General features: G+C 45.3%; 1 protein-coding gene across 1 annotated transcript in view; it reads left to right on the top strand.

Moving 5' to 3' along the window:
- Positions 1 to 27485, top strand: part of TTK (TTK protein kinase) — a 338680-nt gene that overhangs the window by 163280 nt on the left and 147915 nt on the right. Inside the window, exons 12-14 of the mRNA XM_069235624.1 lie at positions 26 to 156; positions 837 to 972; positions 16036 to 16128. Of these exons, the coding sequence (XP_069091725.1) occupies positions 26 to 156; positions 837 to 972; positions 16036 to 16128 (360 nt within the window). The remainder of the gene's footprint in view (positions 1 to 25; positions 157 to 836; positions 973 to 16035; positions 16129 to 27485) is intronic.

Genomic DNA, 27485 nt, shown 5'->3' with positions numbered 1-27485 from the left:
ACATTTTTCTCTTTTCATGGCTTAGAGTAAGCGGGACAGTCATGATGCACCTGCGTCAAAGCGCACTACGCCCCCAGGAACAGCTCACAAAAGAAATGGGCCCGTGTTTGGGTTTCAAACGCCAAGCAACAACTCACAAGATAATTACATGTCATGGTAAGAAACATGTTTCATTTTAATACATCTCTAGTATATCACAGAAACCTTAAAATGGATTAAGCTTAACAATTGTGTGCCCAGTGATTTTCGGAAGCTTTCAAATTGGATTGTGAAGCATTTACCAGAATTTTCACAACTTGAGCTGCTCTTTGCATCTAAGTGTACATCTTAAAACTATTTTACTTCGAGGAAATGGGTCAGAATTAATTTTAGCAAATAAATGGATGATGGGTTTGTAAAAGCGGTTACCACATGTACTAGTTTGGTGGGAATGAGATTTTCTTGGTCAGTTCTGTGCATCAGACACTAATACTGCATGTTGATTAATAGAAAGAGGAAAATATTTTTTCATATTTTTTTTATTTTTTTTTAAATTAATTTAGCTAGGTCTTTTCCGAAAACATAAAAACAAGTATTGTGTTGAAAGTGATATAATGAATGTCCTTTTTGACCCTTAAAGAAGCATGTTTTTGTGCACAATTTGGATTGGTTTGCTTAGTGATGTAAATGATGAAAAGTACCTGTACCCCTTCCAGGCCATGATTTGTGAATGTTTGCATCTTTAAACAGTTTAATACTATCCTTCAGCTATAACAAAACAGCTCGACAGAGATGTACCTGGTGGATCCTGAATAGTTCACTTTCAAATAAAGAATGTTTGTATTGTCTTTTGTCAGCTTTAGAACACCCCTCGTAAATGAGTGTATTCCACCTTTGTCTCAGAATTGCACTCCTTACAATCAGTCTTCGGGATGCCTGCAAGCAAAGCCACAAACTCCAGCACCTCCTTTCCAAAACCATGGTACCTTCCAGGTATGTGTAAATTAAATGACTTTTTATAAAGTTCATAAGTCATTTTGATTTTCAAAAGCACACTGTACTCTTATGGAGTTTGTTATATTCTTTGCTTATGTATGATCACAGACCTCATTGTATCAGTAACTGATTAATTATTATAGACCCTAACCGGCCTCCAATGCAGGCATGAAATATGCAAATCCAGAACATTAGGAGTTTACAGAAGTCTCTGTATACTCAACAGTATCCAAGAACTGTATTCCTTAAGGGTGTTGAGTCCCTTAGTTATGGTGTCTCACCTGAGTATCCAACAGCATTCGACCCTATTAAGGGCAGCCTAGGTGTCACCACAGCGATGAGTTATGTTGATCAGTTCCATCTTAAATCATTAGGAGAGTGATTAAACGCCATGAAATAGGGCACAAGAAGTGCGATAGGGTTTTGCAACAAAATCTGCTCTTGTTTTGTGACAATTTAGGGCACCAAGTGATGTTTTCATTAATAAATTGTTTGGAGTTAAAAGTAGATTCACATAACACAATTTGCACACTTAAAATGGCCCAAACTTTTGGTCAAACCCAAACTGAAGCCAGATCAGGAGAGCTTGTCCTAGGTATGTCTGCATGTACCAAGTGGTCCTTCAAGTTACGTCCCTTTTCAAAGAAAAACAGCGGCAAGGTTTTTGTGATACCATCCAAGTGAATCCATGCCAGTGTTTTTAGATGATTTTTTATATATAAATATTTTGGGGGGTGCTTAGGGGTCAGCAAAAAATTCCTTTTAATTATATCATGCTTGCTTGAGGGAACGGCTTTATCGCTATCAATGGGTAACTACGAGCTTCCAATTTATTCGCCAGAATGTTGGCTTCACGGAAATAGTCCTCTTTAAACTTCGAGTTCCTCTGAACCTGGAAGAATTGGCCAAAAGGAATCCCACCTTTTAGGCTGTTTGATGTATTACAGCAAAGTATTACGGGCTGTGGGTTTAGTGTACAATCTTGTTGGCAAAGTGCACTCATGTTCCGCGATTGTCGCGTTCAAAAAGTCAATAGATACATTGCTAGACTGGGAAGTTAAATTGAAGTCCACTGAACAAGTATTAAGTCATTCCAAAAAAATAGTGAGCAATTAACTATTGCCATGCTTGTAGGAAGGCATCCTTTTTGGCATGGTCAGCCCCCACTTTTTGCCTGATATCTGATGTGATTTCAACTGAAAGTGCACAGGGTTCCTGCTAACCAGGTCCATAGTGCCAGATCTCTTTCCCAAAATAGTACAGCTGCTTGCCCCCAATCTGGCAAAACCTTTTGCACCCTCTGGAAGTCCCTAGTGTCTGGAGTACTAAAGAAGATCCCTAAGGGCTGCAGCACGAACTGTGCCACCCCCAGAGTCCTCTTGCCAAATGCACACAGCGATGTCATTGCAGGCAGCGTGTCTTGGTGCAAACAAAAATGAAAACACGTCCTGTCACACATCCTCGTGTTAGGTCCCGTACCACTACATATATTTGTAAGTCAGCCCTACAGAAGGCATTCCAGCCCTAAGGCAAGTTGCGTTATATCATATGTGAGGACATACCTGCATGAGAAGATATGCCCCTCTTATGTCAGTCGATTCTTCAACATAGTAAGTGAATAGGGAAGCCATCTTAGATACATATGCTGGATAATGGTCAATACGAGTTCCCCAGTTACATGATGGCTTCACTGAAACTAGGGATGTTTGGTATCAAACATCTCGTATTAATCAACCCTCACTAATCCTATTGATGGATTTATTAATGCTTGCCCCCTGAGGGCACCTTAGAGGTGTCCCCTGAAAGCCTAACTGACTGCTATTGTGTTGACTGGTTTGAACCAGCACCGCCACCTTAGACAGATGTCTCACCTTCCTCTCCAGCACTTGGACGCCTAATACACAGGAAGAGTTGGTCACACGTCTTCCTTGCAAGAAATCCTTTGTTCTGCCTCTCTGTTGTGAGTCAGGCTTGCCAGCAGGAGGGCAGTTGAGAATCTGGGGTCAGCAGCAGCGTGGGCTGGCAGCTAGAGCCGTAAGGCTGTAAAGGCAAAACTGAGGGATCCTCTACAGAACCCTCAGAGAACATGGTATCCTGCAACTAACTCTGCGTTCGGTGTAGTTGCATGGTTCCAACATGTTTGATACTAAACATGCCTAAGTAGGGAAAAGCCATTATGTAGTTGGACCACTTGTGTTGACCATAGTCCACTACAAACCTTAAGATAGCTTCCCCATACTTACAAAACCCAGGGAATAGAGTCTGGGGTTTGTAGGGGTACCCTGCTCATGCAAGGGCACCCTCATACTTAGGGACATGCCCCCTGCCCTTGGACTGAAGGGCCGACCAGAGGGGTGACAAACCGTATATCTGTGGTGAAAGGGTGCATGCACCATTTCACACAGTCTGCTATGGCTGGGGGTGTGGGGTGGTCGCAGAAAGTCTACTAGATGCCAGGGAATTAAAAAAAGTTTAAAAAAAATAGTGGGATGGTGACTACCAACCAGTATGGGCCTGGTTATGCCCCCACCCCAACTGAAGGGGGGTAACAGTCTTTCAGTTCTCCCCGCACACTAAAACATCTTATCCCACGGCAAGCAAGAGGACATTTGGTTATTTTGGGTTCTGGTTTTACATTTGGGCCATGAGAGCTTGGCTAACTCTCAAAATCGTCCCACTTGGAATGCTGAGTGCAGCACTTTATGGACTTTGGGACGCTGTCATGTAGAAAAATCCACAAGACCTAGACACATCTGAAAACTAAACATCTGGGTGATTCCAGGGTGGTGTGTTTTACATGCACCGCACCATTTTCTTACCCGCGATGCCATTCAAACCTCCCACTTTGCTGGAAATCACACATTTTTTCCACATATTTGTGATGGAACCTTCCAGAATCTGCAGGAATCCACAAAATTCCTACCACCCAGCTTTGTCTCATCTATACCGATAAAAATTCTGCTGCACTTGTGAGCCTAAACGTTTTTTTTTTTTTTCAAACTGTCCTTTTGGATCCTCTTTGGTTCCCCCTCAATTTCAACATGTTTTTGGCTCTTCCCTGTCACAAGCACATGGCCCCACCTACACAATTGAGGTATCATATTTACCGGGAGACTAAGGGGAAGGTTTGCTGGGGATTCTGGGTAAGAAAACATTGGGGGATCCACGCAGTTCACACCTCCCGCGACTCCCTCGGATGTCTAGTTTTCAGAACTGTCTGGGGTTGGTAGGTATCCCTAAATGGCTGCTGAGCCCAGGAACAAAAACGCAGGTGCCACTCCCCCCCCCCCCCCCCCCCCCCCCCCCCCACCCCCCCCCACCAAAAAAAAAACACAGGTAGTTTTGTATTTGAGAATTTTGATGTGTCCAGATTGTGTTTTGGGGCATTTCCTTTTGCGGGCAATAGGCCAACTGACAAAAGTGAGGTACCATTTTTATCGGAAGACTTAGGGGAATGCTCTGTGAAAGGAAATTTGTGGATCCTCTCAGATTCCAGAACTTTCTGTCACTGAAATGTGAGGAAAAAGTGTTTTTTGGGCCAAATTGTGAGGTTTGCAAAGGATTCTAGGTAAAAGAACCTGGTCAGAGCCCCACAAGTTACCCCATTTTGGATTCCCCTAGATGTCTAGTTTTCAAAAATGTGCAGGTTTGCTAGGTTTCCCTAGGTGCCGGCTAAGCTAGAGGCCAAAATCCACTGCTAGGCACTTCGCAAAAAAAAAAAAACAGCTCTGTTTTCTGTCAAAAAATGGGATGTGTCCACGTTGTGTTTAGAGGCATTTCCTGTCGTGGGCGCTAGGCCTACCCCCTCAAATGAGGTATCATTTATATCGGGAGACTTTGGGGAATGCTTGGTGGAAGGAAATGTGTGGCTCCTCTCAGATTCCAGAACTTTCTGTCACCAAAATGAGAGGAAAAAGTTTTTTTTTTTTTTGTTTTTTTTCCCCAAATTTGGAGGTTTGCAAAGGATTCTGGGTAACAGAACCTGGTCAGAGCCCCACAAGTCACCCCATCTTGGATTCCCCTGGTTTTAAAAAATGCTCAGGTTTGGTAGGTTTCCTTAAGTGCTGGCTGAGCTAGAGGCCAAAATCTACAGCCAGGCACTTTGCAAAAAACATGTCAGATTTCAATGTAAAAATATGATGTGTCCATGTTGTGTTTCCTGTTGCGAGCATTAGGCCTACCCTCGCAAGTGAGGTACCATTTTTATCAGGATACGTAGGGGAACACAGAATAGCAAAACAAGTGTCATTACCCCTTGTCTTTCTCTACATTTATTCCTTCCAAATGTAAGACAGTGTGTAAAAAAGACGTCTATTTGAGAAATGCCCTGTAATTCACATGCTAGTATGGGCACCCTGGAATTCAGAGATGGGCAAATAACCACTGCTTCTCAACACCTTATCTTGTGCCCATTTTAGAAATAGAAAGGTTTTCTTAATACCTATTTCTCACTTTTTATATTTCACCAAATTAATTGCTGCATGCGCAGTATACAATGAAAACCCATTGCAAGGTGCATCTCCTTTATTGGCTCTGGGTACCTAGAGTTCTTGATGAATCTACAATCCCTATATATCCCTACAACCAGAAGAGTCTAGCGGATGTAACAGTATATTGCTTTTGAAAATGACATCGCAGGAAAAAGTTAGGATAAAACGTGGAGAAAAATTGCAGTTTTTTTTCACCTCAATTTCAATATCTTTTTATTTCAGCTGTTATGTTCTGTAGGAAACACTTGTAGGATCTACACAAATGACCCCTTACTGAATTCAGAAGTCTGTCTACTTTTCAGAAATGTTTAGCTTTCTGGGATCCAACATTGGTTTCACACCCATTTCTGTCACTAACTGGAAGGAGGCTAAAACACAAAAAATAATAAAAATGGGGTATGTCCCAGTAAAATGCCAAAATTGTGTTGAAAAATGTGGTTTTCTGATTCAAGTCTGCCTGTTCCTGAAAGCTGGGAAGATGGTGAACCATCCGAGAGGGAGACCTTAAATAGCCCAGGACGGGGTGATTGGTCACCTAGGAGGGTGACCACTTACCAGGTCGGGGCTGTGACGTCACCTGCCTGACCTGGCCACTCAAATGCTCCCAGGGGCCTCTTCCCACCTCAGAATCAAGATGGCAGAATCAAATGGCCACCTGGAGGATCAGGGGCCAGGGATCCCAGGACTGTTGCAAACCGGTTTATGTAAGGAGGGCACCAAATGTGCCCTTCAAAGCATACTGGTGGCTTGGGGAGGCTTCCCCCTCCTAAGCCGTGTAACACCTATTTCCAAGGTATAGGGTGTTGCCACCCTCTCCCACAGGAAATCCTTTGTTCTGCCTTCCCATGCTTGAGCTGGTCAACCAGTAGGAGGGCATAACCCTGTCTGTGGGGTGGCAGCAGCGTGGGCTGCCCAGAAAACCCCAGAAGATTGGTAGGAGCAATGCTTGGGGTCCTCTAAGAAGCCCCCAGAGTGCATGGAATCCTACAACCAATACTGGCAGCAGTATTGGGGTATGATACTGACATGTTTGATACCAAACATGCCCAGGTTCAGAGTTACCAGTAGGTAGCTGGACACAGGTGTCCTGTGTCCCGTACACTGGTAAAATGGCTTCCCCGCGCTTAGTAAGTCAAGTGATGTGGAGCTGGAATTCATAGGGGCACCTGTGCTCATGCAGGGGTGCCCTCACACATAGATATCTGCACCCTGCCCTCTGGGCTAGGAGGGCCTAATATAGGAGTGACTTCTAATGAGCTGGTGCAGTGACCTGTAGTAAAAGGGTACATGCAGGCTGCAATGGCAGGGCTGCCGATGCATTTTTCATGGGCTCCCATGGGTGGCCCAATACGTGCTGCAGCCCATGGGGAAACGCTGGTGCCCCAATGTTCTGGGTATCCAAGTACCATATGCTAGGGACTTACATGGGGGCACCAGTATGCCAATTGTTGGGTGTGCTGCGTCCTAAGCAATCAAAGTTAGAGGGAGAGAGCACAGTCACTGGGGTCCTGGTTAGCAGGATCCCAGTGAGCACAGTCAAAACACGCTGACAGCAGGCAAAAAGTGGGGCTATCCATGCCCAAAAGAGGTTACTTTCTTACAGTGGCCATGTCAAAAGTGACACTTCACTACACGTCTTTCTGTAGAACCACTGGACCACATTTTGAATGTAATCTTACGGATCCTGAAGTTCAGGGCAGTTTTGCCAGGGATATTCAATAATCTGCAATGGGTGTTTTTCATTGCGCTACACTTTATCTAGAGCTTTGACTTAGACTTCAGGCTTAATTTAGTGATTTGATAGTGTCATAGTTGGACTCATGCTCCCTAGCGAGACTGCTGGGTGACAGCAGTTCTGTTTGTAGGCAACTGAGTCACTCCTACAGCAAGTTGCAACTGTCGGCCCAACCCTCCTGTCTCGCAATCAGCCCCTCACCAAAACTCAGAATGCAAAGGTGATTTCAGGCAGCCTTACGCATGGACACTAGATTAGACCTCTCAGGGCAATCGTGGTGGAACAGAAGTTAACCTTTTTTCTTGTTAGCAACAACTATCTTACAGACAAAGGAAATGAAGGAGAAGCAGGAGAGTTTTCAATATATTTATTGAAAAGACTGCAATCTATGATAAAAATGCATGTGCTGCAATGATTAGGATAATGAAGAGGAATAAGCAGAATTGTGAACATGAGTTGTGAATATAAAAACCCAGACGATCTTAGAATTAACATGAGATGTAAAATTCCTAACCACGGAAACCTAACCTCTATCCTAAAGAGAGCTTGGTATGATCAACGTAATCTGCCAGTACAGTGTCCACGAGAAGCACCCCCAACCCTTGTTGCCTTGGAATGAGGTCTGTAGGTCAGACTCCGTGATGACACAAAGGCGGAGTTCTGCAGCTAGGTGACCTGCAGCATAGATGGCATCTGGAAGGAGCCCTTCTAATGACCTTATCCATGTGAGGTGTATTCATACAGATCATGTGGGATTCCTGGCGCAGGTATGTTCCTTAACAACTGAGAATGTGACAGACTTGTTGTCGGCAATTGCATAAACAATCCCTAACAAGTGCGCATGATTTCCTATCACACGTAAGTGGTAAAGGGACATGATGACAATACCTACGTGTATCACTAATAGTGATACCAATAATGACGTCTTCTCAGAATGGCACTGATAATGAAAATCAAAACATTTCTTATAAAATTTAAGCACATGGTAAAAGCTAAAAGAAATAAAATAAGTGAAATAAAACAGAGCAAGCTAAATAGGTAAAAGGTCACTAGGTGATGGGGGTACAGGCCTGCAAGCCAAAGGCTAATCTGACCCCTGTACCCCAAGGGGAAACAAATAGATTCACCACAATAGACATCTAGTTGCAATTCCTTACCTTAGAATTTCCTCCAGGCATCTGTCTAGATCCAGAGATTTTTCTCAAGGAGTACCCCTGCATGTGTCTATCGGCTCTGCGTCTGTTGCCAGCATCGTCCCTGCCGGATAAGTCGTTGAGGGTCCTATTAGGTGCAATCCCGGCACACTGATGTCAGTTCTTTGGTTTCTTCGTCAGCTAAGCACTGATCCGAAAAAAGAGCTACACCTCAGTAATTTTTTTACTTTTCTTTTTTGACTTTTTTCAAAGCGTTTTGATTAAATCTGCTCCTATTGCCTCAAGGTATGCCTTTGTAGGCGATGGGGTTCAAGCCCTGCATGTTCTGTCATCAGGCTATGTCTGTTACTGATACGCATCTTGTGTGGCTTTGGTGTCTGGAGCGTGACCATGACCCCAAGTCCTGCTCCGTGTGCCGAGCCCTGATTATGATGGATTTGAGGGAGCAGTCCCTAAATCAGATGGCAGCCCGATGCTTGACTCTGCATAAGTCCTGGTCTCGGTCAAGAGGAAGATCCATGGATCGGTTGCAGAGTTCCCTCTCAGTCATCCCACTCCAAGTCCTCGGGATGATCGTTTAAGTCGAGGCATAAAAAGTCATCTAAGAAAGTGAAACGTTCTTCAACTTCACATCGTCCGTCAGGCGATGAGATAATGGTAGATTTGTCTACCTAGGCCTCCCTTTGCAGAGCCTGAGTCTGAGCCTTCTTTGGCTCCCCATTTTTCTTGGAGCCAGAGGGACCCCTGCCCAACTTACGGAGTTCTATGAGGCCATCTGGCTCATTTTTAAGCAGTCCAAAACCACTGACCCGCCTTTGGGCCCCTCTGAGTGAGAAGGGGCCCCTTCGGGTTCCGTGCCAGTGGCTACAGCCTCAGCTCCGAGGGGCACCCATGGATCCATTCCTGCATCCGGACCAGCGTCATTCGTACCACCTCGACTTTCACTGATGTGTCTGCTCCTGGCGCGCCTCCATCCTCCTTGCCGATTCGGACATGGAGCTGAGTGGGCGTCATACAACACCTACTCTGGCGCCAACAGGAGCTGTGCCTCCTATGTCGGATCCTGAGCCCCTTTACTATGTTCTAGGTTATGGTGAGGAATAGAGAGGTCGCTTGACCCTTTGGAATACCCGTTCCAAGACCCTATGGACTGGGATATGGACTTGAATGAAGCCAGACACTGGCATGCTTTCTCCCCCTTCTGTGGCTACAGAGGGAGTTTCCTATTCTGGCATGCTTTCTCCTCCTTCTGTGTCTACAGAGGGAGCTTCCTATTCTATGGTGGTGCGAAGAGCAGCACAGGTCCTCGACCTTGAGTTGCCTTGAGTGAGTTGCTTCTACCTGGAGCTTCGTCTTCCGGACCCCTGCTCCCCTTCAAGGAAGCCCTTACAAATGTCCTCCTGGGTACCTGGTCCAAGCCCTGCACAGGGGCTCCTGTGAAGATTACTTTTGCCCTTCTCCTGGCTACTCAAGTTTCCTTACGCAATATCCCGCCCCTTGGAGCTTGGTCGTCCAACCCTCCACCACCCAGGGCGTGTTCCATTCTGCACCCGCTGATAGGGAATCTAAGAGGCTGGACACACTTGGGAAGCTGTTTTCTTCCTCATGTCTGGCATTGTTGCCCGTGAACACCGCATGTCTTTTGGGCCGTAATTCTCACACGCTATGGCAGTGGTACCCAACCTTTTGACCTCTGTGGGCCCCCTCTTTATCGGTACTGGAACGCCAGGACCCCCACTGAAAAATAATTGGAATCTGGGGGCCTCCCAATAAATCACTACTGAAAGTTGGGAACCTGATTTGTAAATACATTTTCTAAGGAGCCGCGGACCCCCTGAGGAGGCTTTGTGGACCCCCAGGGGTCCCCGGACCACAGGTTGGGAACCACTGCTCTATGGGACACAGTTTCACAAGTGCTGCCACATGTCCCGGAGGAGGCCGGGCTGTATTTTTGCAAGCATTTACTGATGAGAGAGACATATGTGACCTGGACATGATCGACTCACTGGTCACAGCAGTTGCATCAACAGCACATTGAAGCAGTGCGCCTGGTTGAGGACGTCTGGCTTTTCACAGGAAATCCATCTCATCAAACAGGTGGTCTTGCAGATAGTCCAAAGAGGCTACTCCTTCCCTTCGAGACTACCCCCCCTGTCCATACCACCATCCTATGGTCGGAAGATGGAGGATTACAAGGCACATCCCTGTGAGGACAGTAAGGCTCTTGGTCAAGGGAGCCATACAGAGGGTTCCTGTGCCAGAACTAGGTCGTAGTTGCTATTCCTTCAACTTTCTGGTGCCCAAAATGGACAAGGGTGTCCCCCCTATCCAAGACCTTTGGTCCCTAAATCTCTTCCTCAAGAAGAAGTTTAAATGCTCACTCTGACTTAGGTTTTATCTGCCCTGAACCCAGGATACTGGAGGGTAGTGTTGGACTTGGAGGATGCTTATTAACATATTCCCATCCTGCATGCCCAGAAACAACATTTGTGGTTCACAGTAGGCCATGAGCACTTTCAGTTCACCATGCTCCCTTTTGGCCATATCAGCGCCCCTCCGGTGTTCACCAAGGTGGTCACGGTGGTCCCAGCTCATCTGCGTAGATCAGGGGTTTTAGTCTTTCCCGATTTCTACGACTTTCAGTGGAAGGTGGGCTCACCCCAGACTGTCGTCTCCCAACTCCGGACTACAGGAGACCTTTGGTATTTGCTGAGGTTTACTATAATCGTGTCGAAGTCACACCTGACTCCCTCTCAGATGCTATCTTTCATCGGAGCTGTTCTGGACACAGTGCAGTTTCAAGCTTGTCCTCCCGAGCCGTGAGTCCAGGATATTCAGGCTTTGATTATAATGTTTCAGCCTCTAGCCTGGATTGCGGTAAGAATGACTGAGGAAGCTTGGCCTTATGGCCTCCTGCATTCTGTTGGTGACACATGCCAGATGGCATATGCGATCTCTGCAGTGAGACCTGAAGTTCCAGTGGGTACAGCATTTTGAGAGTCTCTAAGACATGGTCCAGATCTCAGAGGGAACTGTACAAGATCTGTATTGGTGGTTAAAAATAAAAACAAAAACAGGATTGGGTCAGAGGCAGATCCCTCGCCCTTCCCCAGCCAGATCTGACAGTAGTGACAGATGTCTCACTCCTGGGGTGGGGTGGCCATTTGGGAGAGGTGGGTATCGGAGGCGTCTGGTCTCCGGAAGAGTCCAGACTCCATTACAACCTGTTGGGGCTCCATGCAATGAGACTAGCATTGAAAGCATTTCTTGTCTCTATTCAGGGGAAAGTAGTGCAGGTGTTCAGACAACACCTCAGCCATGTGGTACTGCAACATAAAGGGCTGGGTGGAGTCATGGACCCTTTGTCAAGAGGCCCTGCGTCTCTGGGTGTGGCGTTTTCCTGGTGGTTCAACATCTGGTGAGCTCTCTGAACGGCATAGCGGATGTACTCCGCTGACAATGCTTAGTCAATCCCAAATGACCTCTCCATCTGGAGGTGACACAAGGCCTCCATCAGCAGTGAGGAGAGCCTTTCTTTGATCTGTTCGCTTCTGCAGAGAATGTGCAATGTCAGCAGTATTGCATGTTGGAGGTTCCAAGGCGGCAAGACGCTTTTCGTCTGGCCTCCTGTACACCTTTCCGCCCATACCACTAGGGTTCTCAAGAAGTTAAAGAACGATCGGGCCAAGTAATCCTTATGCCTCTGGACTGGGCATGAAGAGTCTGGTATACCAAGTTATCTTCCAATCATACTTCCCCTTCGGGAGGCTCTTCTGTTGCAGTAGCAGAGGTGGGTTCTCCACCCAAACCTGTCCAATCTCCACCTTCTTGCGTGGTGATTAAGTTGTGACAGTTGACAGCTTTCGACCTTCCACCCGAAGTCTGTAACATAATCTTCACAGCCAGGCATTCCTAAACAAAATTGTGGCTTATTGCGCAGACACATTTTGTGACCCCCATTTCTGCCCCTCTCTCTGAGGTCCAGTTTACCTTTTCTCTGGCCCAGCAGGGCTTTGCTATGGGCATCCTCAAATTGTATTTGTCTGCTATTTCTGCTTTCTTGAGGTTGCCTGACCAACCCTCCTTGTTTAAGTCTCTCATTGTACATAGGTTCCTTAAAGGCATTACTCATGTGTTTCCTCCATCTCCATTCATTATGTCCCAAAGGGATTTGAATTTGGTATTGACATTTCTGTTGCGTGCTCCTTTCAAGCCTCTCCATAATTGTCTTCTCAGGCTACTCACTTTAAAAACAGCTTTCCTTCTGGCCATTACATCTGCCCGCAGGGTCAGTGTGAGCTGCAAGCATTGTCATCTAAGCCACTCTACCTAGCCATCTATCCTGACAAAGTGGTGCTTCGCACTAGAGCCTTATTTCTGTTTAAAAGTGGTTGTACCCTTCCATGTAGGCCAATCCATCACCTTGTCTACTTCTTACGCACCCCTGCATCCTTCTAAGGAAGAGGAGAGACATCGCCTGGACCCAAATAGAGCATTGACATTTTACCTTGATTGTACCAAAGAGTTCAGGGTGGATGATCAACTCTTTGTTGGTTATGTGGGTGCGAAGAAAGGTTGGGCAGTGAAGTAGAGCAGCATCTCGAGATGGGTCGTACTCTGCATTAAAATGTGCTGTGCACTGGCTAAGAAGCAACCCCCTAAGGGTTTGCATGCTCATTCTACCAGAGCTAAAGCTGTGACCACTGTGTTAGCACACAGAGTTTCAGTCCTTGACATCTGTCAGGCAGCAACATGGGCATCTCTGCACATGTTCACCAATCACTACTGCCTGGACAGCCGGGTCTGTAGGGATGGGCACTTTGCCCTTTCGATCCTGCACAACTTTCTGGTATGATCCTAATTTGCAGACCCACCTCTGGGGATGGTATTGCTTGAGTATATTCTAAGGTAAGGAATCTGCAACTAGATGTCTCTATCAGATGGACAAGTTACTTCTTTGGTAACTCCTTACCTGTGTAGGAGGCTGGCTCAGTTTATTATTTGCATTTTCCAAGGCTTGATTGTGGTCCTCTGAGCCACTGACCCTCCTGCAATCCGGCGACCAACGTGGGACCGCTCATGGGGGACTCCAAGGATCTCCTGAACTCCTCAGATGGGCTTCTTCCTTCACTATACTGCAGGAACCTCACCTCCAAGCGGGTGAGCATTGCCTACAGGCACTGCCTGGATATTCGAGTCGGCTGGACAACATCCCCTTCTTTTCCCCTATATCTATTTTCCCCTTTATCTATTTTCCCCTTATATCTAAAGTGAAAGGTGCATCCACCATTTCATGCAGACTTCAATGGCAGGCCTGCTGACACAGTTTGCATGGGCTCCCATCGGTGGCATAATACATGCTGCAGCGCATAGGAGATCCCTGGTGTACCAGTGCCCTGGATAACTAAGTATCATATACCAGGGACTTACATGGGTGCACCAGTATTGCGCCAATTGTGAAGTGTTAAACATTTTTTCCAAACAACCACATTTAGAGGAGTGAGCATAGACACTGGGGTCCTGGTTAGCAGGATCCCAATGTACTAGAGTCTAAACACACCAGGCAAAAAGTAGGGGTAACTGTGTCAAAGATGTTACTTTCCTACAATCTGGTAAACACAATATCTAGTTGCAGATTCCTTACCTACCCACCCATCCTCCCCTGCTGTCGGAACTGGTTTCTAGAGACAGGGAATCCCTTTCAGGGCCCTAGTTTTGAAGCACCTGTGATCAGTGTTCTTCATGGCTTTGCGTTTCTGGTGTGGAAAGTCGTGAAAAGAAACTGATGCTAGCATGCCGGGATGGCACCTCTATAGGACCTGTGACGTTATATCTGGTACCAATGACTGATCAGATAGATGCCACCTACGGCGCTCAGGGTACTGCTCGGCAAAAATCTCCAGATCCAGACTGACAACTGGTTGAAGTTCTAAGGTAAGGAATATACAACTAGATATTGTCTCTAGCAGATAAGGCGTTACTGAAGGCAAATAAATTGCCCATTGTCTCTCCATGGATATGTTCCTTACCCTAAACATACATTGATCTTTTTTGGCCATTCTTGAATATCGCATTTCCAAGTGACATCAAGTAAAAGGAAACAACCTAGCAGCCCAGAAATATGTTGAAATCTATACCATGTTTCATAACTGGTAATTGATCTTCAGAATAGTTATAAACTGTTATGATATATTGAGTATGAGAGCTCCAGAGCAATTGACAAGAACAAATCAGATTCTTATCTCAGATCTGTTTTCTGCCAATGACTGAAGACTTCCCAAATGACTTAAAGAATGTAGTTATCAACCACGGTCCTAGAGTGGATCAGGCCCACTTCATTAACTAAAAGTCAACACATTTGTGTATGAAGTACCCAATAAGGAAGCATAACTGTCACATTTGTAGTGACAAATGTTTCTCCCTGTCCCAATTCTTTTGAAGTGATACACGCTTCCATTGACTCAGAACATTGATCTCTACTAACGCCAAATGCAGTGGCTGGGCAGTAGGTTTGAGAAAGGAAACAAATTGCCTCAAACATGTATCCTGAGTGAAGTTAACTTATAGTTGTTTCAATCGAGGCACAAAATGTTCCTCCTTATTGTGAAAGTCATTATTTCACCCTACCCCTTGCAGAATTCCAGGGGACAATTCTTAAGCCAGTGCAGAACATAGTTTTGTTTAATAGACTTCTCCTTTTAATCCCATGGAAAATAAAGTATTGAAAAGAGGACATTTACACCCTGAATATTGTTCTGTCACTATTCTGCAGTGGCAACTGCATTGAATTAACTAGATGAAGCAAATCTCATAGCAGTAGTTTACCTGCTTACCCCAGGCAAGACTTTTAAAATTGTAAAAGATCCAAAACCTGACTTGCGGATAGTTCCTGTATCATATGTTTAGCCACATTATTACTTCTGTGAGATTCTTCACCAGTCTCTGCAAACATGTATTTTCTTTAAGATCCTATGCTTCATACTCAAAGCTGTATTTATCAGAGAACCTTCTCTAGATTCAAAATCTAGGTACACTATGTGCTTTTTTAAGAAACATGGCCTCCCACTCTAGTTTGTCTTTGGAAGATGAGATGCAAGATGTAGGGTAACAAATCCATCTAGACTTTGGGAACCTAGAGGCAGAACAAGCTCCACCGTATGTTGAGATTCTGAAAATGTTTAAATTTCATCTCAAGGAAGTATTTAGAGTGCAAAATTGTACCAACTCTTCCACCGCTCTACCCTTGCTTACAACGCAGGCATTCGTAATTCTGAGCACCACCACGTTGTTAAGATGAATTTTATTGCTTCATACTGTGCATTAACTAAAGATCATTTACAGCATTTTGAACCTTCTATCTGGCCTGTTGGTTCTTTGAGGTGTTTGAGTTGACATTTACTGGTGGAGTCCAAAGCTCCCCAGTACCTTTATGACTTTGGTTAATGGTTATCTGGGCACATCCCAAAGACGCGTCCAGATTTTTCCAGGCTTGCTTTTTCACTTGTTTGGGGTGTCCGTCCTCATAATACAAACATCATATTTGCCACCTGAACCCAGCACAAATGTTCACCCTAAAACATTGCAAAAAAAAATGTTTTTTCTGCTTTAAGATGTAATGTTGTACTGAATTAGGTATAGAGTGAAATTATTTTCAAATAATGAATCCCTTTTTAACTTTTAGGTTACTACTCCTCACATTACAAATGAGTGCACTATCATTAAAGGAAGAATATACACTATATTGAGGCAAATCGGCACTGGTGGATCCAGTAAGGTGAGAGCATGGCTTTTTCCATTGTGTTAAACTAATGGATGCCTTCTGCTGCTCTTTGTCCGCACTGAAATGTATCTCACTGTTTAAAGTGAAAGAAATTACATATTATCAACATATAAATGCATGCAATTTGATCATTAAATATATAAATGTTGGCACACAAATGAAATATGTTAACTGCATCAGATCATTAAAGGACTCTTCTCTGGATATTCTAAGAATTATTGAGATTTAAAAAAAGAATGCAATCTCTGTTTACACACGGCATATGGTAAACATACTTCAGTCAAACACTTATAATTATCACATACCTACCTCATTTCAGTACCAAACAATGAATTTTATAAACGTCATTCATCCTAGTAGACTCGTATGAACACGACAACCAAACATTTGCGCGCACTGAACACTCCCTCACCAACAATTACTTGCACTGAGGCAAAACAGACCCTCAAAGGGGATGAAAACAAGACAAAACATGTTAAATAGCAAAAAGCAAATATGCTCTTGTAGGTTAATGTTTGGTTTACAGATTTGAGTTTTTATTTTTTGTGTTCAAATAACTCTATTTCCTTGCCTTACATATCTTTGAGTAATCTTCTAAACGCCCACCATTAAGAGCTACACTATTTAAATTCTAGAAATTTTCATCAATTGTTATGAAGTGTTGCATTGGTTCGGAATGAGTTTCTCTGCCTTTGATATTTACCAATGTACCTACAGAAGAAATATTTTCTCACGCTACTTCCGTTTTCATAATTCGTTCTCATGGTAGTCTGGAAACCTTCAACATTTTCCCTCTACCTCTGAGTACCATAAATAAGATTATAGTAGCATTTGTTATTTACATTAAATGAAAGGGTGTTTTTTCACCCAGTGATTCTCTCTGATGTTCTTAAAATCCCTCATAGTGACATTTGTTATTTACATTGCTTATACGGGTGGTAACCCAGCAAGGGTTTTTGTCTGATATCCATGGAAGGTAGAATATGGGCAAGATTAAAAACTATTTCATATTTTCCTACCAAACAAATAGATGGAGAATGTGCCCAACATCATTTTGATTGTCCGTACTCCTTTAAGGACCTCAGAAACCTACTTTATCTTATCATTCCCAGGATATTGTCAGTTCATTTTTTCTTGATCCTTGAATGCAATTCTACTTTATCTAAAGATATGTTTGGATACTGATGTATTTGTGTACTTTTTCTTTGGCGTTTCACTTTCCCAGTGCTCTAATTCAGAATTCCTGCTCTTTTTTGACAAATGGCCAGCTTGTACGGGGACGTTGTCAAGGAATGAGGACCACAGTGTTAGTGTGGTTTGTCTACCTGACCCACTAAATCAAAATCTGTGGCTTTTGTCGGAGGATGTGGTATAGCGGTCTGAGGGACAGGAAACCAATAATTTTAAGTGCTGGTGATAGTTAAATTGGACAGAGATCACCTGCAGCAGTCACTTCTACCTCAGTTGGGAGAGGGAATCTTTCATCCGGCTATACCGCCCTTAAATCAGTTTAAGCATCTTTGGGAGGTGGCTGGGCACTGCGTGACCCTCCCTTTACTGGAAAACATTAAGGTCTATTTTTTTTTAAGGGTTTCCTTTTTAATTAATATCTCGTATGTGGGCATGATAAAGGAAAGTTGATAACGGTGCAGACCAGGAGGCATTTTAAGTTCAATGGAGTGTTTAAGGAGTTACTTACTTCCCTCCCAAACCAATTGTAGGAAAATGCCACTGTTAGCATGGTTACCCCCTAACTTTTTGCCTTTTGTTGATGCCAGCTTTGATTGAAAGTGTGCTGGGACCCTGCTAACCAGGCCCCAGCACCAGTGTTCTTTCCCTAAAACTGTACCTTTGTCTCCACAGTTGCCACAGCCCTGGCACACAGATAAGTCCCTTGTAAAAGGTAACACTGGTATCAAGGGCCCTGTGGCTAGGCTGCAGCATGTATTATGCCACCCTGGGGACCCCTCACTCAGAACAAGCACACTGCCTCACAGCTTGTGTGTGCTAGTGGGGAGAAAAGACAGTCGACATGGCACTCCCCTCAGAGTGCCATGCCCACAACCCACTGCCTGTGGCATAGGTAAGTCATCCCTGCAGCAGGCTTTAGAGCACTAATGCAGGGTGCACTATACCACAGTGGGCGCCCTGTTTGCCCACTGCACCCGGCTGCCCCTGTGCCACTGAGGGTATGTTTTGTGAGCCTACTTGGGACATCCTCTCCTGTGCTCTACTAATACCCCCCCCCCTGTCTGCTCCCCGAGGATGCAGGTTCTTACCTGCCAGCAGACCGGAGCACCCTCTGTCTCCAAAGGCGCCCATGTTATTTGGGCTCCTATTTGACCTCTGCATCTGACTGGCCCTGTGTTGCTGGTGCTGGGTGTTTGGGGTTGACTTGAACCCCCAGCGGTGGGCTACCTATGCCCCACAGACTGAACTTGTAAGTGCTTTACTTACAACATTAACCAATCTTGTCCTTACCTCCACCAGGAACTGTTGAATTTTGAACTGTGTCCACTTTTAAAATAACTTATTGCCATTTTATGAAAAACTGTGTACGTTATTGTTTTGGTTCAAAGTCCTAACTATACCTATGCAGAGTACCTTACATTTAATGTACTTACCTGCAATTTGAATCTTGTGGTTCTAAAATAAATTAAGAAAATAATACTTTTCTATATAAAAACCTATTGGCCTGAAGTTAAGTCATTGAGTGTGTGTTCTCATTTATTGCTTGTGTGTACAAACAATGCTTAACACTACCCTCTGATAAGCCTAACTGTTCGACCCCACGTTTGCCAGCAGCACAGACTGGAAAATTAGTTAAATTAGGAGGAGTGCCCACTTCATTCCAATCCAACCCCTAAAGTGGACACTACTTTTTAAATTCCTCCATCTTGTTTGGAAGGAATTAGGCCACTAGGGTTAGGGTTATGCCCACTTCTTAGCAGAAGTGGTCACAAGAAGAGTGTAGTGACCCTGAAGGTGGTCAGTCTATTGGTGAAAGCAAGAGGATGTGTCTGAGTTGACTTGGTGGGTCATGGTGAGCAATGAGTCCAGGATAACGCCAAGATTGCGTGTGAAGTTTGTGGGGGGGGGGGGGGGCAATGGGGGGGGGGGGGAGTTTGTTATTATGAACTCCAGCTCTGTGATGGCTACACTGAATACTGGGAAGTTTGGTATCAAACGTCTCACCTCAATAAACCTGCATTAATGCCAGTATGGGATTTATTGAAAATATGCAAATAGAGGGCCCTTTAGTGTAGGGCTGACTGGTCTGTGCCAGCCTGCCACTAACGGACAAGTTTGTGACCCCATGGGGTGAGAGCCTTTGTGCTCTCTGGGGTCAGGAGCAATGCCTGCTCTAGGGTGGAGGTGCTTCACACCTCCCCACTGCAGGAGCTGCAACACTTGACGTGGGCCTCAAAGGCTCCTGCCTCCTGTTCTACAGCCCCATGGCGCTCCAGCTAATGGAGATGCCTGCGCTGCTGCCCAACCCCAAATAAGTATTCAAAATGTGTATCAATACCACTTTGGTTAGAATTGGAGAATTGGCAACTTATACAGTTTTTGAATAAATGGCAATAATCTGTTTTTAAAGTTGTCACTCAGTGCAATTTTCAGAAACAGTTCCTGGGGGGAAGAAGAGTTAGTACAATTTTGAGGTAAGTACAAGACTTATCGTTCCAGTCTCTGGGGGGGCTGAGGAGGGGGTTAAGAAGTCCACAGGTTGGGGATCAAAGTAACCCCAAACACCCACTACCAGCAACAAGGGGCCGGCCAGGTGCAGAGGTCAAAGATGAGGCAATTTTCATGTGGGCTCCTATGGAGGCTGGGTGCACTTGGAATCAGCCCTGCTTGCAGATAAGTACCCATGTCTTCGGAGGGCAGACCTAGGGAGTTTAGAGGAGCATCTGGGGGGGTGCTACAGGTCACCACCAAAGACAGACCCTCAGTGGCACAGGGGCGGTTGGATGCAGGGTGCAAACACAGCGTCGGGCTCCCAATGCTTTCTTATAGGGGGACTCCAGGGGTCACGTAGATGCTGCAGGTGTGGTCCAGGGGGTCGGTTCCAGAAAACCACGGGCTGGACAAGGAGGAGGGCTGCCTGCTGGACGTTGCTGCACCAGAGTTTGGTTCCCCAAGGCCATGGGGCTGTGGGTGCAGAGAACCTTTTGGCGATGGGTATCTTTGTCCAGTTCTGTCGCGGTCAGGGGTGTCCTCCGGTTTCAGGCTGCAGGCGGCGGCATGTTGGACAGGAGGGGTCATCCCAGGGTGGGCACTTGCTCAGAATCTCCTGGGGACCAGCTCTAGCTGGTTGGGCCACCTGGGCCGTGGGCGTCTGGTGGCGAGTGGACAGGACTCTGAAATCTGGGGAGGCAATTAAGTCTTTAGATGGAGTTTCTTCTTGGACAAGGCTGCTGTTCACACGAGTGCTTGGTCCTCTGTGATGCAGGCAGTCATCTGGGGGCTTTTCAGGGGTCACTGGTCCTGCAGGATGCGTTGCTTTCTTCTTGCAGGACTTTTGAAGCTGGAAACAGTCTGGTAAGGCTGGGGCAAAGTCAGTTTGTGTCTTCAGTCTTCTCTGCTGGGGTTTCAGCTTTGCAGTCCTTCTTTCTTCCTTCTTGTGAGGTCGCCAGGAATCTTGTGAGCTGGGTTCAGGGAAGCCCTTAAATCCTGTATTTCGGGGCATTGCAGGGGTCAGAGGGCAGTAGCCAATGGCTACTGTCCTTGAGGGTGGCTACACCCTTCCTGTGTCCACTCCATTTGGGGTGGGGGACACAAGCCTAAGCCTATTGGTCCTTGTCCTCCAAACTACGATAGAGTATACTTCAGGGAGGGGTTCACTTCAGCTTTGGACACCTTAGGGGTGGTCCCAGCTGAAGTGGTCACTCCTTGTTTTTCCTAAGTTTCGTGTCAAACTTGCGGCCAAAATTGCAGCTTTGTCCAGGGGTTGGGGGGGGCATCTCCACTACCTAGAGTGCCCTGGGGCATTGTAACAGGAGGCCTGAGCCTTTGAGCCTCACAGCCAAGTGTTAAAGTTCCTGCATAGTGAGGTTTGAAGTTCTTTCACCCAGAGCAGGCTTGGCTCCTGTCCTCAGAGAGCACACAGGCTCTTACCCCATGGGGGTCAGAAGCTTGTCTGCTAGTGGCAGGCTGCCACAGCCCAGTCAGCTCTACACTAGAGGGTTGGGTAAAATACAGGGGGCATCTCTAAGTTGCTCTTTGTGAGCATTTTGCACTAAATCCAACACTGGCATCAGTGTGGGTTTATTGTGCTGAGAAGTTTGATACCAAACTCCTCAGACTTCAGTGTAACCATCATGGAGCTGTGGAGTTTGTGATGACAAACTCCCAACCTATGTACTTAATAGGGCCACACTGCACTTACAATGTCTAAGAATGGATTTACACTGTAGGGGCATATTGCTCATGCAGCTATGCCCTTACCTGTGGTATAGTGCATCCTGCCTTAGGGCTGTAAGGCCTGCTAAAGGGGTGACTTACCTATGCTACAGGCAGTGGTTTGTGGGCATGGCACCATAAGGTGGCACAATATATGCTGCAGCCCTTAGCCCTTGTGACCCCCGAGGTTCCCTCTTTGAAAAGCATTGGGCGCTGAACACCTTGTTTGCACCCTGCACCAGGCTTCCCCTGTGCTGCTAAGGGTGTGTTTGGTGCTGACCTTTGGCCCCCAGTGCTGATCTAAACCCCCCAGGTCCGTGCCCTGAATTTGTGGCTTAGTTGCAAGCTGTTTCTTTCTGAGCACCCCCTGCCTCCATAGGATTCCATTGGGCCCCCAACACCAACTTTGACCTCTGCACCCAGCTGGCCCTGTTTTGCTGGTGGTGCACCTTTGGTGTCTTCCTAAACTTTGCTCAGTGGACACCTTAACCACTGAAAACTGGAATCATAAGTTGAGTACTTATCTGCAAATTGTATTGCTCCTCGCCTAGGATTGCATTGCTTTCTGTGAGAAATTGCACTGTGTCCACTTTTGAAACTGAAAAGCATTGCTTACCTGTAAACTGTTTTACTTGTGAATTCTAAACACATTTGATACTAGAAAGTGATACATTCTTGAAACTGTACTTACCTTCCACAAAGATCCTTTTGGTTCTAGAAATAAAGTAGCAAAATACATTTTTGACACATAAAACATTGGTCTGGAGTTGGTCATTGAGAGTGTGCCTCATTTCTTGACTGGGTGTACAACAAATGCTTAGCTCTACGCTCTGATAAGCCTAACTGCTCGACCACACTACCACAAATGAGAGCATTAGTATTATCTACGTTAGCCTCTGTAAAGCCTTTGGGGATCCACTGAACTGTGCACACTGTACCTTACTTTGTTCTAGTATATACAGAGCCAGCGTCCCACACCTAGGGGACCGGATGGTAGTGTTGGTCTTGAAGGATGCTTATTTTCAGAGCGCCGTCCTTCCTGCCCACAGATGTTACTTGTGATTTGCGGTAGGCAATAAGCACTTCCTGTTCACTATACTCTCCTTTGGTCTTACCAGTGCCCCATGGGTGTTCAGAAAGGTGATGACGGTGGTTGCAGCTCATTTTCTGAGACCAGGGGTATCAGTCTTCCCCTTCCTCAATGATTGGCTGTTGGAGGCGCGCTCACTCCGGGCTGTGGTCTCCCACCTCAAGACTACTATGAATGGCCCAAAGTCACACCTGACTCCCTGCTCCCTGTGCAGTTTCAAGCTTATCCTTCCGAGCGGCAAGTCGAGGATAGCCAGGCTATGATACTGATGTTTCATCCTCTGTCCTGGATTTTGGTGAGACTGACTCTGAGGCTGCTGGGCCTCATGGCCTCTTGCATCCTGCTGTTGACCCATGCCAGATGGCATATGCGGGCTCTGCAATGGGACCTGAAGTTCCAGTGGGCACAGCATCAGGGGAATCTCTCCGACATGGTGCAGATATCGGAAGAAACTGTGAAAGATCTGCAGTGGTTAATGAGCTGTGATTGGGCCAGAGGTAGATCCCTCTCCCTTCCCCAAACAGATCTTACAGTAGTGACAGATGAGTTACTCCTGGGATGGTGCAGTCACTGGGAGAGGTGGAGATCAGGTCTCCAGTGAAGCTTGGCTCCATATCAACATGCTGGAGCTCTATGCGCTCCTGCTGGCATTGAAAGCCTTTCTTCTCCCTATCAAGGGAAAGATTTGCAGCTGTTCATGGACCACACCGCTGCTATGTGGTACTGCAGCAAGCAGGGTGGGGTTTGAGGACCCTTTGTGAGGAAGCTCTGTGCCTCTCGACATGGCAGGTACAACGGGGCATATCCCTGGTGGTTCAACATCTGGCTAGCTCTATGAACGTCAGAGCAGAAGAACTTAATCGAAAAGTCTAGCAGAATACAAATGGATCTCAATCTGGAGGTTGCGTAAAGTCTCTTTTGATAGTGGGGAGAGCCTTGGTTCGATCTGTTCTCTTCTGCTGGGAACACACGTCAGCGGTTTCGCACACTGGAGTTTCCATGGCAGTAATTGCTCAGAGATTCTTTTAATCTGGAGTGGAAATGAGGCCTCCTGTGCACCTTTCCACCCACACCACTCCTGCCCAGAGTTTTCAAGAAGTTCATGAACGACTGGGCCCAAGTAATCCCTGTGGCTCCGGACTGGGCACGGACAGTCTGGTATCCTGAGCTGCTGACCGTGTTCATCGAACCCCTGATCAGACTGCCCCTTTGAGAGGATCTTCTGTCACAGCAGCAGGGGAAGGTTCCTGTCCATTATCTGCCTTCTTGTGTGGAGATTGAGCGGCGTCAGTTTACAGCTTTTGACCTTCCTCCTGAATTCTGTAACGTCATCTTGGCAGCCAGGCGTCTCTCCACCAAAACGGCATACACCTGTCACTGGAAGAGATTTGTGACGTGGTGCACAGATAAGTCTGTTGATCCCCCTTTCTGAGGTCCTACTGTTCATTCTTTCCCCTGCTAAGAAACGCTCTGATTTGGGGCACTGCTAAGGGATATTTATCTGCCAGTTCTGCTTTCTTGCTCTTGCCTAATCAGCATTCCTTGTCCAAGTCTTCTTCAAAGGTTCTTTAAAGGGCTTTACCATCTCTTCTCTCCATCCTCATTCATTATACCCTAGTAGGATCTTAATTTGTGGTAAGTGTTCTTCATGACGTTGCACTTCTGACGTGGAAAGTCATGAAAAGAAACTGACGATGGCGTGGAGTCTGTATTTGAACGTGATGTTATTTCCAGCGAAGAATATGCTGACAACAGACATGGAGCCGATCAGTTCCACCTAGTGGCGCCGGGGGTACTGCTCATGAAAAATCTTCCGGATCCAGTATGACGCCTGGGAAGAATTCAAAGGTAAGAAATGTGCAGCTAGATATAGACTCTACCAGATATGGGTTTACAGAAGGTAAGTAACTTGTTCATTAAGTCCTGGAGCAGTCCTTCATCCTGTTTTGTATGTCTGGCAGCCCAGAGCTATATGTCAGTTTATCTGTAATCATCACATGAAAGTTATTGCTGATCAGTATCGCCACGCATTTCATTTTGTTGGTCTACCATCAAAAAGGACAAATGCTGGTCGAGTGTGCTATGGTATGAAATGACATGTCCAGGGCTTTGGTTTTGGTCCTGTTTATTTTATAACCAGGGAATAGTGGAAAGGTTGAAATGATATGCATTATTGCTGGGAGTGATTGTTCTGGATAGGCCAAGGTGAGTAAGATATCATCATTATCTGAAGCTGATCCGCTCAGGTGTCAATTCCTTTTATACTATTGGTGATGTGCGGTGATTGCCAGTGGTTCTAATGCTAGTAAAAAAAGTAGGGTGACAGAGAACTGCCTGTCTTGTGCTGTATCAATTGGCAGTGTTATCTGAAAGGAAACCATTGCAGTTAACCACTGCTGTAGGTGAGCTGTAGAGCCATTTTGTCATATTTATAAAAGTTGGACTGAGCCCCTTTCCGACCATTGTGAGAAATAGGTATCCCCATTTCACTCCATCAAATTGCTTTTTGGCATTCAGAGAAAGGGCTACCTTTTCGTCATCATGATGTTGGTTGTGCCACAGCAAGTGCAGTAGTTTGCATTTGATTACGGGAAGAAATGCCTGTCAGAAAACCCTACTTGTGATTTGTATACTAATACGGTGTAACTTTTGATAGTCTCGAGCCAGGACCTTGGCTGACATTTTGACATTGCAGTTGATCAGGGACATCTGCCGGTAATTGCAGCAGTATAATGGCTCCCTTCCCAGTTTGGGGATCTGAGAAGTGTAAGCTTTTTTTAATAGTTTGTGAAGACCTTTCAATTGCAAGGCTTCTCTGCACATTTCCTGCACCAAAGAATTTGGTTGTGATCTTGTAGTACCACACTTGAAAGCAGTCTTCTCTGGGAGCCTTTGTAGTGGACATCAGTTTAATCACATTTGCGATTTTGTAATCTGAGATTTCCATATCTCGTTCTGTCTGTATGTCCTGTGGAAGTTGTGGGATCGGGATGCTATTCATGAAAAAAATTAGGCAGTATTTTCTGCCTGGTCTTCCAGTGTGAAAGTGGGGGAAATGCTTTGATGATCCTGGAGGTAAATAGTCAGGTTGTCATATTGCTGACTTGGCCTCTTCATTTCATTTGCAGTGCAATGAGGCAGCTGGCTTTTTGTCTTTGCTCAATAATACCATTCTTTAACTCGATGTTAGATTTTCTCAGCCTCCTCGTTACCGTTTGTAAATTCTCAGCTATGGGCTCAGAATGATAGAACTTTTTGAGGCCTTCCTTCAAGTGATTTTTCAGAGCCGTGGTAGCGTCCTTTTTAAAGAGACCCAGCATACCAGATTTTCCTGCTGCAAAAGAGTTTGCAAAAAAGAAAACGGTATCTGTATTGAGATCTAGGTAATTCTGAAGGTAGAGCACAAGGTTTTTCTTTTCTTTAGGTAGTTTATGCTCAAAGTTCTGTCTTTTAGGACCGAAAGACCTAAGTCCAGCTGTAGATTGATTGGGGTGTGGTCAGATAAAAAGCGGACTACTGTTAAAGATTTCGGGGAGAACACCACATGAGCTAGGAAGTAGTCCTTTCTGGATTTTGTACCATGCATGCAGGACAAGATGGTATAATCTTGTTCTAGGGCATGAAAAAGCTTCCATGGATCACTAGGGTAATTTTTCAACTTTAAGTCCTGGAGCAGTCATCTATCCACGTTGGCAGCCGAGATCGATATACCACCTGGACTAAAGTTAGATTCAGTTCACCACTGAAAACAACTTGTATATGACCAATTTCTGTCACTTACTTGTGTACTCCATGTATTTAACCAGGGGTACTATCTCAGATTTATTAAGAACCCATCTCTATACATAATGCTTGCTTTTGCTCCAAATAACAAACGGCCTGACATCTCAAGGATTATGTTGGTATAGTGTGGTCTCCCACAGTTCTTAAAGCAAAGCCAATTTGCACTTTGCAGTGTTTTACATTAGGACACATTTTCACGCTTCATTATTTGTTAGTATACTGTTTCCAAGTCATGTTTTCAGCCAGAGTTGGAGTTTTGTTTGTTTTTTCAGATAATTGGAAGAAAAAAGTCAATAAATATTGTCTTTTCTTTATTTGGTGGCTTTGAATTCATTATTTTCCTTTGCAAAAAAGTGTCTCACATGAGCATAAATATTCTACCTTTTATGTATTTAGAGAGTCTAGCCATGACGACATAGGGGTACAAGGAAATAACTTTTCATTATCCAGTATTTGTTAAAGCGAGGCATCCTTCCTGGCTTTCTGGCTGAGTTTTTCACTCTTGGCTTTAAGTGCTACAAAATCTGAGGATGTGAGGTGTTTCTGGGTGGTGCCACTCAAGTGATAGAAGTTATATGTAAAAGAAAACTCAACTGATGTTATAAAGGAGTCCTGTTGTGCTGCTTCTTTTAATTGATATAATAGTTACCCATTTAATGTTACGGGGAGAGTAATAAATTGCAGCTGATTTTATTGAAGATATCAATGCTGGAGCTCCAACTTCACAGGTATACAAGGAATACCTTTATGATGATTCTATGCATAAAAAGGGTGAAAGACCCTCCAGTACATCTTCGATTTCCTTACATTTCTGTGACTGAAAGTTCCAGGATTTTTGGGTAATAGGGCAATCTTACGCTGGCGCGGAAGTGCACAACTGCGCGTCTGTCCTGCTCCCGGGAGCTGTCTAGATCTTGACGCTCCAAAAGCCGTTCCAGCAGCGTTCCTCCTCCAAATCTAAGTCATCATCTGGTAAGTCTCAGAAAAAGAAGTAGAAGCATCACTCGATTTCACTGCATCCTTCCAAGTCCCCAGAAGATGTGCTGGGCTTTTCTCGTCCATCTATACCAAA

The sequence above is a fragment of the Pleurodeles waltl genome, chromosome 5, assembly GCF_031143425.1.
Source record: "Pleurodeles waltl isolate 20211129_DDA chromosome 5, aPleWal1.hap1.20221129, whole genome shotgun sequence".
Taxonomy (NCBI): domain Eukaryota; kingdom Metazoa; phylum Chordata; class Amphibia; order Caudata; family Salamandridae; genus Pleurodeles; species Pleurodeles waltl.
The sequence above is the reverse complement of the archived record's forward strand: the minus strand, read 5'-3'. Positions and strand labels throughout refer to the sequence as shown.